General features: G+C 40.4%; 1 protein-coding gene across 1 annotated transcript in view; it reads right to left on the bottom strand.

The window, feature by feature from the left end:
• Positions 1-22,425, bottom strand: part of LOC132815750 (inactive phospholipase C-like protein 2) — a 278,675-nt gene that overhangs the window by 115,516 nt on the left and 140,734 nt on the right. Inside the window, exon 2 of the mRNA XM_060824874.1 lies at positions 5,690-8,176. Coding sequence (XP_060680857.1) covers positions 5,690-8,176 — 2,487 coding nt within the window. The remainder of the gene's footprint in view (positions 1-5,689; positions 8,177-22,425) is intronic.

Genomic DNA, 22,425 nt, shown 5'->3' with positions numbered 1-22,425 from the left:
GTGATTAGAGATGGGCAATAAATGCTGGGCTAGCCAGTGATGCCCTCATCCCATGAATGAATTTTTAAAAACTAGTTAATTGAGTAAAAGATTAATTGTTAAGTGAGAAGTCAAGCAGAACCTGGCTGCTTTCCTGTTGGGACTGAGCAATGAAAAGACATCACCCAATTTCACAAATTTCCTGACCATTTAATGTGGTAGATGATAGTTTCCCGCCAAATACTTTCAGAGACTGTGAGGCAACTAAAGTGAGAAAGTAATTGTTTTAACTTGCTCTGGTACATAACTAAAGAAATAAATTGCCTTTGGAAGTTTCAGGGAACCAGATTTCTGTAGTACTATCTTCTGAAACAGAAATAGGTTGGTGCTTTGCCTTTTGGGCTGACATTGTGATTCTTATTCCAGTATTTATATAGTTATTTTTCCCTCATATTTACAAATTCCACACTTCCCCTCTCCTATTTATTTCTATTAAAGCTTCGCTTTTAAAATTATATTTCAATATAATATCACAACAATACATAACCACTACTTTATGCTTTTAGTTTTAGAGAAATATGTTGCAGGTTCACAGTTGAGTAGCAGTCATTACAAGCAATTTTTAAATAATATGATGTTAAAAGTATATTTCAGTATCAGATCATTAATGGCAATGAAATTATTATATTATGCAAACAATTTTGATCATGGAAACCAAACTGCAACACTCTTAACATTTTTAAACTTACACTTAAAACAATGAGAATATTTAGTAGAATTTATGTGACAGGGTTCTGCAACAGCTGATACTTTCAGGAGAAGATTTGATTATGTAATAAAGGAACATATGAATTGAACTTTATCTGGAATCAGCACTCTATAAAGTGTTGAAAGAATGACCAGTCTGAAGGATGTAGCACTCACAAACAGGACAATCCATTTTCCAGATGAACCAGAAGCACTGAACCTGACGCTGTGCAGCTTTATGCAAGGAGTTTGTATGTGATAGGAAATAGCTCAAGAAATATTTTTAATTCTTCTCTGTCTGTTAAATAAGTCCTTCACATTGGCTCCAGATTCATACTGTTAATAGTTCACTCTCTTCATATACATTCATCTTGATTCTAATATTTTGCAAGTTACCACCCCATCCCCAAACCCCCTTTCTACTTCAACATTTTGAACACAATATTGCCTTCCACCTGTGCTCATCTTTCCTCCATGTCCATATTTGAATTCCACAAAATCAGAATACTAACTTGGCCACAGCACCAAAACAGCTCATGTCAAAGTAACAAATGACATCCTCCGATAGTGACTAAGTCAAACTAACCCTCATCCATTTTCTCAACATCTGTAACTTTCGACAGACTTGAGCACAGTATCCTCCTCCAGACTCATCCAGCTGGGTGAGATTACACTCCATCTGTTTCCATTCTCATCACCTGCAATAATGTCTCTTCTCACTCCATTGTCAAAAGTATCCTCCCAAAGATTTATCCTTACCCCCTTCCGACTTCTCATCTATATGGTGCTCATTACAGGTATTGAGGTTAATCTTATGATCCCCTGCTGCAATATATGAGGGCGGGCGGGGAATGGAGGATATTCAGGCATATAAAACAAAGTTTAACAAAAGTCATAAAATAGAGGCCTTACAGTTGTTAAGTAAGGAAAATTTAAATGCATATTTCCACTATTGCCACATTAACAGTGAGCAGGCAAAGGTGGAAGGAAAGTAGCCAGAAGGCGATTTGTCCAACTCAGGATAAAAGGCAGGTAAGGATAGGAGTACTTACCCTTTGAAGGTCCTCTGTGCCCATCAAGCGCACCCATACATACATCATTCCTCTCACTGAAATCCCAATCTCTCTCAACCAAACGTCCTGCACTAATGCAGTATCCATGGATTTTAAAAACAGTCATAGACTGTTGACTACTGTCAAGACCAGCATTTATTACCTATTCCTGATTACCTTGGAGTATGTGGTGGTGAGCTGCACACTTAAACCACTCCAGTCCCAAGATGTAGGAACACTCACATTCTTGGCAGAAAGGAAGTTCCAGGATTTGACTCCATGACGGTGAAGAAACAGCAAAACTATTCTAATCAAGATGATATATGGTATGGAGGGGACCTGCAAATGGTGGTTTTCCATGTGTCTGCTGTCCTTCTCTTTCCAGATGATAGTGCCATAGTTTTGGAAGCTACTGTTTTTCTGAGTCCCTGCAATGAACACTCAACCATGTAGTGCATCAGTGTTAACAGGAATGAATGGTGGAGGTGCTGGACAGGGTGACAATCAAGTGAACACTTTAATCTGGAGAGTATTCCACCAGACTCATGATTGTGCTTTGTAGGTGGTAGACAGGCCTTAGGGAGTCAAGAAATGAACAACCCACCACAGAATTCCTAGCCTCTGATCTGCATTCTAGCCATAGTTTTTCTGTGGCTGGTTCAGTTCACTTTCTAGTCAATAGTAATCCCCAGGATATAGACAATGAGGGCGTCAGCAATGATAATATCACTGAATGTCAAAGAAAGATGGTTAGATTCTCTATCGTTAGAGATGGTCATTAACCAGAACTTAACCAGTGCAAACATTACTTGCCACTTATCAGCCCAAACCTGGATGTTGTCTCAATATTGCTGCATATGGACAAGGGATAGTTCAGCATCTGGTGCTGAACATTGTTTAAGAATCAGTGAACACCCCCACTTCTGACTTTTTGATGGAGGAAACATCATTGATGAGGCAATCATCCTGATGATTCTAAAAGGATGTGTAGGTTAAGTGCATTATTCAGGGGAAATATAGTGTAATAGGGTAAGGGAATGATAGGGTAAGATACTCTTCAGAGATTGGTGAGGACTTGTTGGGCCAAATGGCTTATTTCCATACTGTAGGGATCCTGTAATGTTATGAAGCAGTCGAAGATAATGGATGAAGGGCACTACTCTGATGAATGCCTGCACTGACGCCCTGGGGCTGAGTTGCCTCTGGCTTTGTGCTAGATATGACTACAACTAGCTTAGATTTTTATCCTCTGATTTCCAATGACTCCTGTTTCGCTAAGATTCCTTGATGCTCTCCTCGGTCAAATGCTGCCTTGATCTTAAGGGCATTCACTATCACTTCATTCCTGGAGTTTCCCTTTTGTCAATGTTTGGACCAAGGCTGCAATGATCCCAGGGTCTGAGTGGTCCTGGCAGAACCCAAATTGAGCATCAGTGAGCAGTTTGTTGTGCAGCATAAGGTACTTAATAGAAACAATGATGATTTCTTTGCTGATATTCAAGAATAGACTGATAGGGCAGTAATTTGCTGAGTTGAATTTGTCAAGTTTTTTTGTGAACAGGACATACCTAGGCAATTTTCCACATTTCTGAATAGATGTCAGTACTATAGCAATGCCAGAACAGCTTGACTAGGGGCATAGTTATCAAGCACGTGCTCAGTACTAGTGCCAGAATGTTGTCAAAGCCCATTGGCCTTGGTGTATCTTGTGCCCAATCATCAATGTCTTGATATCAAAGGAAACATACAACGTATGAAAGAGGAACAAAAGTAGGTTGTTTGACACATTGAGCTTGCTCTGTCACTCAAGAACTTATGTAAAATTTGTTTATGTTTCAAATTCCAAATTTGTATCTATTATCTTTGATTTTCTTGCCGAACAAGAATCTATCTTCCACTGCTTTAAAAGTTTTCAATGATCTTGTCTCCATTGCCTGCTGAAGCAGAAAACTCCAAAATTGCTAAAAGAAAAAAATTCTCCTTGGTTATGTCCTACAAGGGTAACGCCTAAATTTGAAACCGTACCCCATAATTCCGGATTCATCCCAAAACAGGAAACATTCTTTCAACATCCACCTTTGGGATCTTATATTCCCCAGTCATCAACTCTCAGCCTTGTAAATTCCAATGGAAACAAAAGCCGTGCATGTCCAACCTACCCTCATATGACAATCCACTCATTTAAGCTATCAGTTTATTCAATCTTCTCCAATGCATTAACATCCTTTCTTAAATAAGACGAAGATCGTTCAAAGTATTCGAGACATGCTCTCAACAAAACCCAGTACAACTGAAGTATAACATCTTAAATTATTTTACTCAATTCCTCTCCTAATAAAGGAAAGCATCCTATTAAACTTCTGAACTATGTGCTAAAACTCCACACTAACTTTTTGTGACAACTATAGTAGAACACCTAGATCTCTCTGCAGCTTGGAATTCTCTATTTAAGCCATACTCTGCTTTTTTTATTTTTCCTTCTCAAGTGAAGAATTTCACATTTCCCCACTTTTTTCAAATTTTTACCCACTCACTCAACCTGTCTACATCCATCTGCAAACTCTTCACAAAATAATTTGCTACCTATTTTGGGTCATCTGAAAATGTATTAGCCTCCCTCTCCTTGTGAGCAGAAAGGTTATATTTGCTACTTTCCAGTCTGTTGGAACCTTCCCTGAATCTAGAAAAATGAATTAAATTGGATGCAGGTTGACATCTGTGATGCTGGGGACCTCAGGAGGGTGGATCACCCTCTCAGCACTTTTGGCTGAAGATGGATGGGAATGCTTTAGCTATGTCTTTCATACTAACGTGCTGTGGTCTTTTTAGAATTCCTTGCAGTCCCAGCAGTGACCAGTACTGTGTCCTGGCGCTGATGGGACAATTCAGCTGCTGGCCAATCAGATTGTCCAGCATCCTGTTGGTTGAGGCTTCCAGTGCCAAAAAGGGAGAGTTATAATGTCATCTTAGTAAGGTTGGCCCTCGTGCACTTTCAGTGTGTTGTTGACCAATCCTTTTCATGGTGAGAGATAGGTGAGGAGCAATATATTCTCCCAGGGTAAAATTTGCCCTGTCATCAAAAAGCATAGCATCAGTTTCTACCTGTGTGCTGATGATGCCGAGTTCCAGCATCTCCTGGTGTCTCTATGTCATTGATTTGTCAGACTGCTCATACAACATGCAGTTCTTGATGAGCAGTAATTTTCTCGAACTAATTAACAAAATAACTACATCTGTTCAGTAACACCATCTGGCTCTGCCCCTATCGCAGCTCAACTTCTGTTGAAACCTTCATCTATGTCCCTTAGAGCACTTAACTATTCTGATACATTCCTGAATGGTTTTCCATCTTCTACCCTTATGTTTTCACTTTAACCAACTCCCATTTACCTATTTCTGGTCTGCTTTGGTTTCCAGTTTTGCGACTCATCACATTTAAAGTTCTCATCCTTGTTTTAATGCCCATGCTGCAAAAAGCCTTAGTCCTGCCTGATTCTAATTTCTTCCATCCTTACAGCCTTCAATATATCCAAATTCATCCAATGCATTTGAGCATTCCAGACTTTTAATATTCCACCATTGGTGTCTGTGTCTTCAGTTGCCAAGGCCCAAAGCTCTGGAATTTATTCAAAAACCTCTCTGCCCCATCCTTAATTTCAGACACTCCTTAAAATCTTATTAACAAAGCTTTTGATTATCTGTCTTATTTATCTCCTTATGTGGCTCAGTGTCAAATTTTGCCTGATAGTGGATAATCCTAAAGAAGCATTATGTTAAAAACATTGTGTAAATAAAAGTTGTTCTTGTTAATATCATATTTCTAGTATAGCTTAAAACCAACTAAAAGCAATTCATCCTAATTGCTATTACAGTATAGTAGACTAAACAAACCATATTTTGCACAACTGTACCTGCACATTTTCTCGAAGATCAGTTGCTTCCTTTAAGTGTTGAACAACAGTCTTGAATATTTCATCTATAGATTTTATCAAGATTGTTCTCATGCTAGCATACTCTCTTGACCTTTTAGCTTTTCTCACAGAAAGGCCACGTTTGTGAGGTTTCCCTCCACCTCTCCTGTTAGTGATTGCCACATGTACGAATAATGAGGCATATGGTAAAGTTTCACCTGTCAGTGACTGAAGCGTCACATGTCTGTATCCTGGTTGTAAGCATTCAAAAGGAATCGTATACTGAGCAATAAATTCATCTCCAATGTAGTCATCATCTAGAACCACGAATCGCACCATTGCCAACTCAGGGAGGTTAATCTGGAATTCAAAACTCTCATCAAAAATGGGATTCTCTCCATTTTGGTTAACCGTTTTAGTTCTTTGTTCAGCACAGTCTGCAGGGATTCCATGGATCTCAACATACACATAAGGATCTACAACATCACCTTTAGAACCCGAGCCTTTTGGCTTTGGAAAATTTTGGCCACTTATGATTTTGATGTGGAGGAGTTGAGGAGAAACACCTGGCACTGAATCTTTAGTATTGGCACTGAAATAAGAAACTTCTTCTCTCATGATGGCAGGACGAAGCACGTATCCACAATTCCCATTCTGACGGAACCAACCAATGTTAAGGTCCATCATTAGACCAGGCGTCTGGTAATTCATTGCTACTACTTGGCAGCCACATTTCCAAAAGTCCTGAGGATTCATGTTGCTTGAATCTATTCTCATTGGATTTGGAAATATTCTGGCCAGGAAGCGCTTATTATAATTTACAAAGTCCTTTGGGTATTCGTTCGCAAGTTTAGTGGCAGTTACTTCATTGAATGAGCAGAATTCCCAAAATTTCTGATTTTGAAGTGAGTCTGTAAAGTCTTTAAACATTACAGATTTACAAAGACTCACCATGTCTGAGAGTTCTTTGCAGAGCTTAAATTTTCTGTTTGAGACTACATTCTGTTGGTCTGTATTCTCACTCGACACCCTTTTTGCCATTGCTGCGCCTTCATCTTCATCTGTAATATCACCTGCAGAGCCTGTGAAATTTGCTGGCAGCTTTTTAGCCTTTAGCAGAATTTTCTTCTTAAGGACTTCAGGGGAGGGTAGGTAACTGTCATCAACAGAGGGAGGTTTTGTGTACAGTTTGTTTCCAAATGTTTGTTTCATATGTTGGATCATCACCTTCTGCTGTTTTAATGAACAGTGATTTTCTAAACACAAAATCAAAGGATATTCCGATGCAACAAAAGCATACTTGTTAATTATGTCAATAACCTGGCGGAAGACTATCTGTGATGTCCTAGTATGACCTGTATAGATGACTGGTTCATTGTCAGGACCATCCCATGCATCCACCTCAACACTTCGACACCCCATTTTCAGAGCACGAATATATCCTGTGATATCTGAGGGACCTTGGAACTGATCTTCAATTAAGTAGGTGTTGTGTGATGCATTTATGTAATAATGAGACACGGGTTGTGTCATGTCCTGACAGACCTTCTTGTGCTCTGGATCAAATATATGGCATTCAGGTGAGATGAGGTACTTGGTAAAACCATCCAAGGAAAGCCAACCTCTTTCCTGTCCTTCTCTTGATGGCTCATATTTCTGAATAATGTTCATGCTCACTTGTTCCGTAACATGTGGCATTCCCTGCTCAGCTTCCAAAAACATCATCAGGTCCTTGGAATCTAAAAATTCTTTATTGCTTGAAAACTGGACTAACAAAAAATATATTTCTGGTCTCGTGCAAAGCTCATGATAAACTTCAATAAGTTCCTCTTTGATAACATCAGTTCCTACTTTTTCTTTTGCTTTGTGCAATTCTTTGAACTTCAGTTCGATTTTGGCATTTTTCAATCCCGAGTTCAGATTCTTAACAAGCTGTACAGCTTTGTTAAATGGTATATGTCCTACACCTTTTGTATCAGCTGCAGCAAAAACACTTGAAAGCCATGATGTCCGCATGTTATTGTGACTGCTCTCTATCATGTCTAATGTGTGTTTCCCATAGGAGATCAGATACCGTAGGCCTGTAACCCAAATATTTGCTACATCTGCAGAATTAGCTACAAGGTCTAATGACTCATAGTTTTCTCCATAAATTATTGAAAATGCACAGTCTTCTGAAATATGATCATAAATAGCATTGGTGCGAAACATTTCTGTATTTTTTCCCGTTCGAACTTCTTTGATTGAAGTTATGTCAATTTTTGCTTTATCTGACTCTTTCTTCGAAGGATCCCATCGAAGGGATTGCATGTCTGCATCCAAAAGAAAATAACGGTGATAGACTCTGGAATTGGAGCGAATTTTTTTAAGTTCAGAGCCTTCAATCATTGAATTGATACAATCACTGGCACTGCTGATCTTCTTTTCGGTTGGCATGCTGCTGAAGGAGACTGTTTTCTTTCTCTCCTTTCGTTGTCTGGTGCCATCCTGCAAAGAGGAAAAAGTTCTATAAATAAAAATGTTTACGTGCAAGATCTTAGATAACACATGCAAACTTCTGTTCCCTTTGTTTGGAGAATGGATGGAAGGAGCAAACACGTGGAACTGTTGCACTTTGAGACTACAAGATACTGACAGGATAACTGATATTATAAACAACAAAGATAAGCAGCTTGTTTTTCTCCACAGTATGTCAAGTATGATCAGTTTAACGAAGTAACTCTGCACGTTGAGAATGATGAGATGTAGGCTAACTCTCATTTGCCACAATTCAACCTGTGATCTCAATAGGATCATTGTGGGCATTTAAAAGTGGAAGATGAATAATTCACAACATTGAGGAAAAGGCAGAAATGCCGATCACTAGGAGCTTTAGCAATAAACAGTCAGAGCAGCATAAGTGAAAGTCTGGTAGTAGTTGCATGATCTCCTTCCCTAAAGGAAAATCCAAAAGGCCACATAGAAAAACAAATAAAGGAAATATTACCATAATGTCATAAGAAACAGAAATAAGCCATTCAGCCCATGGAACATGCTCTGCCATTCAATGATAACATAGCTGACCTGATAATCCTCAAGGTGGTGGGCTTTTGCCCGAAACATCGATTTCACTGCACCTTGGATGCTGCCTGAACTGCTGTGCTCTCCAGCACCACTAAACCAGAATCTGGTTTCCAGCATCTGCAGTCATTGTTTTTAACCCTACTGCGAATCCTCTTGCAAGGATGCCTGCCTTGAATAAGTTTTCCTCCTCTCTCTACAAGAATCTCAGGGAGTCCGTCTCCCACTGCAACTCCCAGGTCATTTCCTCTGCCTGAAGCTCTTCAACCATGTCATGACCTGCCTACCTCCTTTTCCACCTATCCACTCCACCCTCTCCTCCCTGACCTACCACCTTCATCCCCTCCCTCACTCACCTATTGTACTCTATGCTACTTTCTTCCCACCCCCACCCTCCTCTAGCTTATCTCTCCGGTGGCACAGTGGTTAGCACTGCTGCCTCACAGCGCCAGAGACCTGGGTTCAATTCCCGACTCAGGCGACTGACTGTGTGGAGTTTGCACATTCTCCCCGTGACTGCGTGGGTTTCCTCCGGGTGCTCTGGTTTCCTCCCACAATCCAAAGATGTGCGGGTCAGGTGAATTGGCCATGCTAAATTGCCTGTAGTGTTAGGTAATGGATAAATATAGGGGTATGGGTGGGTTGCGCTTCGGCGGGTCGGTGTGGACTTGTTGGGCCGAAGGGCCTGTTTCCACACTGTAAGTAGTCTTAGTAATCTAATCCACGCTTCAGGCTCACTGCCTTTATTCCTGATGAAGGGCTTTTGCCCGAAACGTCGATTTCGCTGCTCGTTGGATGCTGCCTGAATTGCTGTGCTCTTCCAGCACCACTGATCCAGAATCTGATAATCCTCAACTCCACTTCACAGCCTTTTACCCATAACCTTTGATTCCCAATCTGATTAAAAGTTTGTCAGTCTTAGCATTGAACATACTCAATGGCCCAGCCCTGACAGCCCTCTGCGGTGAAGAATTATTTCTTATCTCTGTCCTAACTGAGTGATCCCTTATTCTCAAATTGTGCCTCCCGAGGAAACAACCATTCTGCATGTCAAGTCCCCTAAGAATCTGGGATATTTTAATAATCACTCTTCTAAACTTCAATGATGACGAGCCCAATCTACTCAATCTCTCCTCACAAAGAAAATCCTTCCAGATCCAGATCAACCAAATGTATGTTCTCTGAATTGATTCAATGTGAGTATATCTCTCCTTAGATAAGACAATCAAAACTGTTCACAGTTTTGCTGGTGTGGTCTGACTAATACCTTTATGTTTTCAGCAAGGCCTCTGTATTTTTATACTCCATTCCCTTTGAAATCAAGGCCAGTAATCCATTTGCCTTCTCTATGACCTGCAGAATTTAGATGCTGGTTGCTTCTGATTCATGCACAAGCATGCCCCCATCCCTCTGTGTGGCAGATTTAGATAAAATACATTAGATTAGATTACCTACAGTATGGAAACAGGCCCTTCAGCCCAACAAGTCCACACCGACCCTCCGAAGAGCAACCCACCCAGACCTATTCCCCTACATTTACCTCTGACTAATGTATCTAACTCTATGAGCAATTTAGCATGGTCAGTTCACCTAATCTGCACATCTTTGGAGTGTGGGAGGAAACCCACGCAGACACAGGGTGAATGTGCAAACTACACACAGATAGTCACCTGAGGTGGGAATTGAACCCGGGTCCCTAGTGCTGTGAGGTAGCAGTGCTAACCACTGAGCCACCATGCTGCCCCAAGCAGGCTGTTCAGCCCATTGAATCCACACTGACCCTGCGAAGAGCACTCCACCCGGACCCACCTTATTCCTGTAACCCCATGGCTAATCCACCCAGAACCACCTTATCCCCATAACCTCACAGTTACCATGGCCAGTCCCCCTAACCTACACATCTTTTGGATTGTGGGAGAAAACCTATGCCGACAGAGGAAGAATGTGCAAACTCCACACAGTCGCCCGAGGGTAGAATTGAACCCAGGTCTCTGGCACTGTGAGGCAGCAGTGCTAGTCACTGAGCCACTGTGCCGTGAATCCCCACTTAAGAGTATTCAGTTCTTCAATTCTTGCTGCCAACATGGATAACGTCACATTTTCGCACATTATACTCCATCTGCCACATTTTTGCCCACTCACTTAACCTGACACTATCCCTCTGCAAACCATCTGCTAACGTGGAGATAGTATACTCACTTTTGTCATCCAAGTCATTAATTATACATTGTAAATTATTGTGGCCCCAGCATTAATCCCTGTGGTACTCCATTCTTACAGGTTGCTTTAGTGAAACTGCTCCCTTTATCCTAGCTTTCTGCCTTCTACGAGCAAGCTAATCTATGCTAATATATTACACCTATCAGTGTGGACTCTTAACTAATTAAGTAGTCTTACCTATAATAGCTCATTAAATGCCTTTTGGAAATTGAAATATGTTACACCTACTGGTTCCCTTTATCTAGTCTGTTTGTTACCTCCTCAGAATGAAATGTATTCAATTTATCAGGCACGATTTTCCCTTCACGAAGCCATGCTGACCACTGTTTTCATAAAAAAACTTAGCATTCAAAATTGGAGGTTGCTCAATCTCAAATACAGGTAATTACTTCTTTAAATTAAAAAAAACAATCAATCAATCAAGGTTGGTGGCCCAATACATTATTTCAAGTGAATAATGTTGAAGAATCTTAAATATAGGTATACTCTCTCAAATCTGGTTACTCAAAAGTTGGTGTTGCCTGAAAGTGGACATTTGTTGACTGATGTTTTGATTTTAAACAGTTTGCACTGATTTAGGAAATTTGGGTGAGGCACATTAGAGCATTGAATCCAATATGTGAGAAGTGAATTAACATCAGAGTAGTATGAGGGTAAACCTAAAGTGCTTTGCAATCTTTCAGCTGAATTACCCATGTCCATTATTCATTGGATTCAAGAGTTCGTATTTGAATAAACATTGCCTGATATTGGTTTTCAGAAATCCAATAAAACCCAACACAGCTGGAGACAGCTGGTTTTTCAGAAGTACCACCTTTATTTCATAAACATGCCAATTACAAAGGAACTTGCGGTTATTTTTCCCTTTCATTTCAATAGAAAGAACACTGTATGATCAGAAAAAGAGCTCCTCAACTTTCTAATAGTTGAACAAATATTTTGAAGACAACCTAAAGACTGGGTATTAATATGATCTGGACCCACTTTTGACACTGCATTCAGCAACCTACTCCAGCAGCACGCACTGTGTATATCTAGAGTTACACATTGAGAACAAACATTACCACTGGTGCACAACCCACTCAAACAAAGAATACTGTTTTTGTTCATATTATATTAGACATGTAAAATATCGACCAGAATAAAAATATAACAAATAGCTGCTTTTATTTTTTACCATTAAATAGCAACAGAATAGAATACTTTGACAGTGAGCTCTGTAGTACAGTATTCACACAAGTCACAAAATAAATAGATGTCATTTCCCATGCAGTGAACAGTTTGTGTCCTTGTACATTCCACAGAACTCCATAGACACCATTCGATTAATATTATAAAGCTCAACAGACAAGAATGAGTAAGGGGCTTATGCTCAAAAGTGGATCCACATTTAACTAAGTGCAGGCATTGTGCCAGAGAATAAATTCTTGATTTAAATATGTTTATTTCTCTTGACTCAAGACTTGTGCCCACACCTCCCCCTCACGTCTGTTCAAGGCCCAAAAGGATCATTCCAAATCTGGCAGAGGTTTACTTGCATATTCTCGATCTTCATTTACTGTATCTGTTGCTCTCGCTGTAGTCTCCTCTACATTGGAGAGACTGCACGCAAACTTGAAATGGTTTAGGGAATATGTCTGATCCATACGCACCAACCATCTCCAGCTTCCTGTGGCCATCCATTTCAAGTCCCCCTTCCACTCTTCCCATGGGGCATCCTCCACCACCTAACCAAGACCACCCACAAACTGGAGGAGGAACACCTCGAGGATCTTCCACCTCAGGAGCCAACAACCACACGGCCTCAACATTTAATTCACCCACCCTGTCCCAGATCCAACCCTCTGACTCAGCTCCATTCTCTTGACCTGATTTACCTGTCCATCTACCTTCCCATCTATCTGCTCCACATTTCCCACCGACCTTTCACAATCACCTCCTACCTTCGTCCATCTATCATTGTCCCAACTATTTTTCCTCCAACATTACCCTCCTCCTCTATTTACTTCTCAGCCCCCTTCCCATCCCCAGTCTTGATGAAAGGCAGAAACATCAACTCTCTTGCTCCTCAGATGTTGCCTAACCTGCTGTGCCTTTTCCACACTTTATCGACTCTGATTTCTCCAGCATCTGCAGTCCTCACTATCCCCATGTTGGTGGGGTGGTAAGTGAGGACCCTATTGCTGAGAGAAGGAGTGAGGGCTAAAAATGTACAAAGGTGGGGAATCCTCAGTTGAGGAACAAGTTGGACTTTTCAGAGGCCCCATTGTAGAAGTTGGCATCATTGGATTAGATACAAAGAAGTTGGGAGAATGGAATAGAGTCCTTATGGAAAGCCGGGTGTGAGGATGTATAGTCAAAGTAACTGTGGGAGTTGGTGGGCTTGAATTGGATATTAATGGCCAGCAACCTAGAAATGGAAACAGATGTCAAGGAAGGGAGGGGAAGAATCAGAAAAGGACCAGGTGAAGGCGAGAGCAGCGTGGAAATTGGACGTGGAATTGATAATTCCATTCCAGATGACAGGGGGAAACTGCACTGGAGAATATGTGTGTTGTGGGAAGGAATCAGAGTAGGACTGGAACAAGGAATGTTCCACGTGCCCCACAAAGAGACAGGCATAACTGGAAGGGAAGGAATGGGCGGGAATACCCCTGCACCCTTCAGGGCTCAATAGTTTAAAGGACCTGAGCATCTTCTCCTACACCCCACAACCAGACTCTGTCATCACATGGGCTACCATCACACAACTCATTGGTCCCCATTAGCAGCTATTGATGCTCCCAGGCTGATCATTACCCATTCCTTTGTCTGCCTGTCTCTCTGGGCTCCACCTCCACCTCCACTTATTGCTTATTCCTCCCCCCTGCCTCCACCCTATTTTTAACAAATATATCAATGTCTTCCCAGTTACAATCAGTTCTGAAAGAGGGTCACTGATCCCAAAATGTAAACTCTGCCTTCTTGCCACAGTTATTGCCAGACCTGGTGAGTTATTCCAGCAATTGTTCTGTCTATGTTTCTGATAAGACCATGACCATAAAACAGAAATTAGGCCATTCAGCTCCTTGAGTCTATTCAGCCATTCAATCGTGGCTGGTAAGTTTCTCAAGTCCATTTTCATGCTTCCTCCCAGTAACCCTTGATACTAAATAACCTATCTATCTCAGTCTTAAATATACTCAATGACTTGGCTTTCTGAGGCTACGAATTCCATAGATTCACCACTCTCTAGCTGATTTCCAGCACCTGCAGTTCTTTGGGTTTTGATTTAGAAAAATCAGGCATTTAATTTACATACTAAAAGAACTCGCACAGCTATGAAAACCTAAAATATACAATCTCTATGTAATCTATATACTAATGCAGTTTGTGCACAGCCTTTTGGCAATGACTGGTTCCTGCAAAGGGTACAGAGTGGGTGCTTTACATAATATACAACATACAAAAATGTGTAGAAAGACAATAGTGTGAGGACTTTCAATGTAAGTGCTTGTCCTTCAACATCATACTGTTTCATGACAAAAGAGAAACAACAGCAAAACTGAATAGATTTGAGAGCCAACACTGAAATAGGTTTGTTTTGGGAATAATTCCAATTAGTGCAGCTTTAATTCTACACCAGAGAAGGGCAATTATGCAACAGTAAACTATGGAACACAGATTTTATTACTCTAAGAATGAAGGTGAACAGAGGAACTCAAGTGTGGCAGACACGGAAAAGTTATTCTTTTTACTTATATTATCCACCCTTTCTCAAGGGTATTTTGTTTACATCAGTTCAGTACTTGTTTCCCTTTAACTTGAAAGTGAACTACATGTTCTCCAAGGTGAAGATACAATTGGGTGGTAGTAACATGTGCTCTCGTATCAACACTGCCAGCTACAAAGCAGTGCTCTATTTAATTTGTCAGTACCTTCCACTTTAGTCTCAATCTCAAGGAACATCTTCCACCACACCAGTAAATTTATTTTACCATATCCCATTTTAACCTAGACTTAGTGCCATCTTAACTCAGTATCTTAAATTAGCATTTTGCTTCTAATGCCAGATGTTGTGATGGTCAAATCCTAACACACCAGTTGAGCTAATAACCTGGTATGATACTTCAGTTCAGTACTGTGGGAGTGCTGCCCTGTTAGCCATAATGACTTTTGGATTAAATGTTAATCCTAGGGCCTGTGTGCCTATATACAAAATAGGAGAAATGAGGACTGCAGATGCTGGAGATCAGAGTCATAAAGTGTGGTGCTGGAAAAGCACAGCAGGTCAGGCAGCATCCAAGAAGCAGAAGATTTGACAGTTTGCCCGAAACATCAATTCTTCTGCTTCTTGGATGGTGCCTGACCTGCTGCCCTTTTCCAGCACCACAATCTCTATATATAAAACAGGTCATGTGGACTTTTTGAACAAGAGCAAGGGAATATCCCTGAAGTCCAGGACAGCGTCACTGGAATAGATTAGGTGATCACTTATCTCACTACTTCTATGAGACCTTAGCTAATAGGTTTGTCTTCGAAACAGCCACCATATAACAAAACATATAGTCTATGAATGATTTGAGATTTTATGAATATACAACATCTTTTCTTTTTTCAATTGTTTTTCCTTTTTTGTTTATTTTGGGTGCACTAGCTTTAAAAAATATCTTGAGTGAAGGCTCAATTTAAGTCTGGAGTAAAGGGCGCTTAAATTCTAAAATCCCCCAAAAAGATACTGAGATTGTAAAGCTCAGGAACTTTATATTGCTTGCCAATATAAATGAAAGTAGCATATTTCCCAGTATTAGACATGATTTTGAGTGAATGCATGTCTCTGCAACGAGCCCAAGCTCATGCCACACCCAAAACACTAAATGCTTGCTTGCACCTATTAAAAAGGAGGTGAATTCGAGCCACAAAAGGTCCTGCAAGTGGTTGTGCCAGAGACTCCACATAGAAAGAACTTACAATAAATGATTCAAGGGCAATACCTTTGCTCTAAGATTCCCCATCACATGAGAGAAACAGTGCGAGATAAGTCCTCCATCTTCAGAACATCAGGAGGCTGTCCAGCTAAACTCTCAGAAGACAAGGGAGTGGACAGCCAACACTGTCAATGTAAGCAATGTCATTCCAAGGAATTGTGTCGCAGTTCAAAGTTTGACGAGCAGTGAACTCATCTTTAAGTGGCACATGCCTACAACTGAACCACCAGCCTCACATATTACACATTTCACTACACCACAAAAATCTTTATCAAACACAACTCATACTTTACATTCATAAGTTTACCTCACCTTCGCACACTTAACACTGCTGCAAGCCTCAAGCTCAAATGTAATATCTTGTACACATTACTAGTTATTCAACTAATACTGATATCATTCAACAACATTGCTCCATATGCACTTACACTGCCCCTCCCTTGTTGGGTGAGCTAGTAGACAGATATCAGAAGCTAGTGGAGGCCTGATATGGTTGCAATTCCTCATTAAGAGGTTGAAAATCCATTTGGAGATCAGGACAAAGGGCTTGTGTAATAATTGCTTGACTGGTGATAGGATACCGCTTCAGGAAGCAAGTAAACCATCTCATTCAAATCTAAATGCTGAAAATAAACTTTGAAGTTCAGTGAAAAATCTTTTACATTTGCTCTTTTAAGTCAAGTTTATCTAAATTGCATTATTTACTTTCATAATGTGCTCTATTTTGTTTCAAGATTAATTTTGAATTGATGTTTTCTAATGCTATATTCTGAGACAGTCATAATAGCTAAACTCAAAAACAGGGGGAGGCAATCTCACGAGTAAGCAACAAGGGCCCCACTTGTGAACATTAATATATCATTCTTACTTAATCTCACTTCATTTATATACAGATTGCTATTACCCCAGGTATAGGTGAGAAACTAGACAGCATCAATTCCCAATGTGCAAATCAGAGTGGTTACCTGGTAGTTGCAGCTCGCTAGCATCTGTTCCACATCTCCATGTTGGCTGGCATTCCCCAAAACCTCAGGACACATTCTATGGGAATTGACTGCCTGCACATTCCATCCATTGAAGTCATATCAACAAACCATTAGCCTCAGCAAATCATCATAGCCACATCTCAGATAAATTTACACTACAGTTCAACAGTTAATGCTGCTCTTTGTTAAAATTAGACCACTTTGTATGCAGCAACAGGCACACATTTCAACATACGAACAAGGTACATCTCACGGCTGTTAGCTTGCTCCCTTACTGCTCACTAACTTTACCCTTGTTTGAATGCTCACACCATCATTGCTGTGTCTTGTCATTTAGCCCAAACAGAAAGCCAAGCAGCTTGTCATGCTTGACATCACTGAACCAGCATGGGGGCAGATAATGTTGGTGTACAGCAGGTTGAATAGGCCAAGGCTGTTTTCCCTGGTGCGTCAGAGGTTGAGGGGTGACCTTAGAGAGGTTTATAAAATTATGAGGTGGATGGATAGGGTAAATGGACAAAGTCTTTTCTCTGGGGTGGGGGAGTCCAAAACAAGAGGACGTAGGGTTAAGGTGAGAGGGGAAAGATTTAAAAGGGACCTAAGGGGCAAATTTTCACACAAAGGGTAGTACGTGTATGGAATGAGCTTCCAGAGGAAGTGATGGAGGCTGGTAAAATTACAAACATTTAAAAGGCATTTGGATGAGTATATGAATCAGAAGGGTTGAGAGGGAAATGGGCCAAGTGCAAGCAGACTGGACTAGATTAATTTAGGATATCTGGTCAGCATGGACAAGTTGGACTGAACGATCTGTTTCTGTATGTACATCTCTATGTCTCTATAATTCACACCGACAGCATGTGCTAGCAACTGACGTGGCAAATGTGCTTATCCTTCAATCAAACAATATGTTGAATATCGAAGGGGAGTTGACCTTAGACAATGAAAACTATGATCACACAGGAAATAAACAATGCAATCTCCCTAGTAAATGAGTGGAAGACAGGAAGGGGGAGTAGTCTTGAGGGATGGATGGATGAAAGCCACTGATGGAAGGTGCTGGATGCAATATTGAGCGTGATAAAGCATGAGCGGTGGTAGGAGTCCGTTGCAACAATGGAGCTAGAGCATGAGGCAACCAAGAGGAGTTGCTGATACTCATCTTTCTTGTGGTATTACTACACGTTCTTCTAGATCGCCAGCACCACACTGACATGGCTGGCAGGGTCAGTGGATACAGAGTACGAAGAAGATGATCCTCCTTTACACCACCCATCCACTAGGATCTCTTGTCTGAGGAGTGGGGTGCTAGCCTGTCTCTCTTGGTTTGTAATTTTGAATTGTACAATACACGAAGAGCAGTTTCTGGCTTGCAGCATGGGTTTAATAGAGAGTGGCTGGGAATTAAATGTGTTGTCCATGGCATTAATGCCACAAGGTCCTAACACAAGCAAGAACTTTTGCTTCTGATGACTGCAAGACTGCTTAAAAGTAGCACTAAGGAGGTGGAATGCATAATTAATGAGACAAACAGCAGAGAAATTTGAGAGAACAATCACCAGGGTTCATGGAGGGTAATCCTTAGTGAAGCTCTCCAAAACTTAACCAAAATATGAGAAAATTCAGCCCATTGTTACAATCCAAAGAGACACTGTGACAAAATTTAATAGACATTTGATAAAATATATTCTGACTTAAGTGTCTTGTAAGTGCCAAATAATAAAAATGGGTATTACAATGTATATGTTTTAAGATGTTTCACACTGTAAATAATAAACGGCCCTATCAGAAAATGTACAAGATGCAACCTATCTGAAAGCCCTTTACGCTAATTACAGCCATGTTATCGTCAGGATGGTCAATCAACATATAATGACCACAAAATACAATTCATTAAGTGCCTCAAAATTAAACTATCATTTCAAATATCCTCTACTTCAGCAAGATTTAAATAGGTGTGCTCCACAAGACCTTGGTAATGAACTACTTTAGATTATCATTTTAGCAGTCAACATTTGGCAGCACAGAGTCCATGACAACCATTATTGATATACTTTACTGCTAAAATACGTTTGTGATAAAGAAAACTCATATCTAATCACACCCATGCACTTAATACAGCATTTTAATATACATTCAAATCTGATGTTGGATTTGGGGAACCACTTGCAGTTTCAGAATAATTCAAAGGCATTGCTTCACAAAGAATACTATTTTACAATTTATTTCCATTATATTTTTCTCTAAAGTAATTCCATTTTGGACAATAAATTTTTCCCCATTTTGATGCAAAAAAAATGAAAGATTAACTCCAAATAAAAACAGATTTTTACATCAACAAAAACTACCTATAATATTAACATGATTGAGAATAATTCTAAAGGAAGGGTATCTATGAGGTTAAATACTGTGTAAGTCGTGTAATAATCAATGCAATTAGTGTGTGTGTGTGTAAGTAACTTTATTAATATAATATTCAAATGTGTTAAATAAGACTTCGTGAAAGCTTGATTTGTGAAAGAACATAACCTGCTGTTTATAGTGTGGTTTGTGTGAATAAATGTTAGGAACAGATGGTGAGTAGTAACACTAGTCACTGTAAAATCCACCTGATGAATGCAGTGAAAACTAATCATTACAGCAAAGAATGGAAGTAACGCATTTCCAGAATTAAAAGGGATATTTTGTGGGTTTTTTTTTAAACAAGCTCATGATTCACTAGAAAATTAAAGCCCAAGACTAGGCTGACTAACTCAACATATTGATGTCATGTTGAAGTATGCTGTGCGAGTTCCAATGTAGTCTGTTCACAGAATAACAGCAAGGAAAGCTCACAAGAGTCAATGAAAATTGGAGCATGACCTATTCGTACGTTGCTGTTGTTGCAAGGCACCTGGAGTCATGTCGTCATTTGTTTATTGAACAAGATATATTACAATTCAAATTAAGCACTTCGCAAAGGAAAAGAAATGCAAATTTATTCCTTCAAGCACTGTACTAAATTTGCTTATTTTATTCAATGGCTTAAAGGTCTATCAACATTGACAACACCTTTACCTCAAGGTGACTGAAGTATAAAAGAAAAGAAATTATGTTTAAGACGTACAAAGTCTTGATCAAGTCCCATCCGGAGAACTGCGTCTTGAGAAAGATGTACTGGTATCACCATTACAATTACACCAGGGATTAAAGTGTTAAATTACACAGAAATGTGAGTTATAATTCTTGTTTCTGAAGTTGAAAAGTGATCTGAGGGGGAAAAAAAACTATAATGGAATTTGTTAAGGAAGAAACATGAGGCTGAATTTTATCAAAGATCAGGTAAATGTCAATTTATAAGAGTTTCATGGAATGTTTAACTAAGCTCTAGAGAGTTATCTCACGCAATTCTATACTGCTTACCTGAAATATGCACCACACCTCTATGGAATCATTCTCACACTACCGTGTGCTTGTCAGCAGCGAAAGTACTCACCATTGGTGGACTGCCACTGCAATATCAAAATTCACAGGCTACCCATTGTAAAGTATCATAGCATCTTAGAACCTTTTGTAGCGAATGCCACTTTTTCCTAACATACAGTGTCGCATAATAGTTAGTCAATGTTCAGGGCTGACTATGGCCCAACTCCTGACCAATTTAGAAGGACAGCTCTAATGGATAAGCAACCAGGTCCCTGAAAGATCTATATGCAGTTCCCGTTGGACTTACCATTAATTCCCTGCCTAGTTGCACTGGACTTGCAGGACTGATCATGGTCTATTCCACATATTGTAATGTGAAGGAGCTCTGACACTGACTGCCCCAAATGCCCAACTGACGGTGTCCGAGCACCTGAACTGATATCACGTGGTGCCCTTAATTTACAATGTCAGTACTTTTGAGGGCATTCAATGCAGGACTAAGGGTGTTGTACTTAAATGAGCGCAATATATGAAACAAGGTAAATGTGCTTGTAGCAACGATTTAATCTGGCAGGTACAATATGTGGGGATCAGAGAAACATAGCTGTAAGTGGTTCAGAGCTGGGAACTAAATATTCATGGATACATGTCCTTTGAAAGGATAAGTACATTGGCAGAGGAGGCAGGGTTGCCTTCTTACTTAAGAAGCAAAATTAAATCAACAGCAAGAAGTGATATAGAGCCACAAGGTGCACAGTCTGTGTGGGTGGAGTTGAGGAACCACAAAGGACAAAATATCTTGATGGGAGAAGTGTATAGGTCCCCTATCAGTCGTCAGGATGTGGGTAAGAAAATAATTCGGGAGATAGAAAAGGCATATAAAAATGCATTATTAGAATAAACATTGCGGACTTCAATATACAAATGGACTGTATATTTGGAAAACCAGGTTGGTATCAGATTCCAAGAAAAGGATTTTTTGGAATATCTACCAGAGCAGAGATACACTACCGAGGCTGTATAAGGCTCTGGTCAAACTGCATGTGGAATATTATGAGAGCTTTGGACCTTGTATCTTAGGAAGAATATGCTGGCCTCGGAAGTGGTCTAGAGAACTTCCATAAGAATGATCCTGGGAACAAGGGCTTGTCACTTTGAGGACTCTGGGCCTGTACTCAGTGGTATCTAAAAGGATTGGGGGAAACCTCATGGAAACTTACAGAATACTGAGAGACCTGGACAGAGTGGATATAGGGAAAATGTTTCCATTAGTAGGAGAGACTGGGACTAAGGGCACAGCCTCAGACTGAAGGGACAACCTTCTAGAACTGGGATAAAGAGACATTTCTTTCGGTGGTTAATTTATGGAATGCATTGTTGCAGGAGGCTGTGGAAACGAACTCATTGAGAGTATTTAAGGCTCTTGGTGAGTAAATGGATCCGGGGTTAGGGGGGAGAAGGCAAGAAAATGGAGTTGAGAAATTTATCTGCCATGATCAAATGGTGGAGATCGAATGGTGGAGCAGACTCAATGAGCCAACTGTGCTCTTATATCTTATGGTCTTCGATGCAACCTCCATTGACTTGACGGAGGACTATTTTCCTTAGACTTTCAGACATAACTATTTGGTTAAAGCACATACGATACATTTGCTGTGCAATTTGCTGGCACATGCTTCAGGTGTGGCATTGATGTAGCATGGTGCCATAAAGCAGCATGTCTATCCCCTTAACTGATTGCTGCCTGGTTCTTTGCTCACACCAAGAGGAAAAAAAGTGAGGTCTGCAGATGCTGGAGATCAGAGCTGAAAAATGTGTTGCTGGAAAAGCGCAGCAGGTCAGGCAGCATCCAACGGGCAGGAGAATCGACATTTCAGGCATAAGCCCTTCTTCAGGACTTCTTCCCTGTCATTCTTCCAAAAGGAAAACAAGATACAGGTATGGTGAGCCTGTAAGTTCTGAACGATAACATGATTGACAAGTTGACAAGGCAAGGGGGATATGTTGTTACCATCCAAGCAGACACAGAATAAGTGAGTGCTGGGAGTGAAAGTGAGGAGCCATGATACACTCTGCTGCAAACTAAGAGATAGTGCCT

This window comes from Hemiscyllium ocellatum, chromosome 5, assembly GCF_020745735.1.
Source record: "Hemiscyllium ocellatum isolate sHemOce1 chromosome 5, sHemOce1.pat.X.cur, whole genome shotgun sequence".
In the NCBI taxonomy this organism is placed as follows: Eukaryota; Metazoa; Chordata; class Chondrichthyes; order Orectolobiformes; family Hemiscylliidae; genus Hemiscyllium; species Hemiscyllium ocellatum.
Note: the sequence above shows the minus strand (reverse complement) of the source record. Positions and strands in the feature narration are given on the sequence as shown.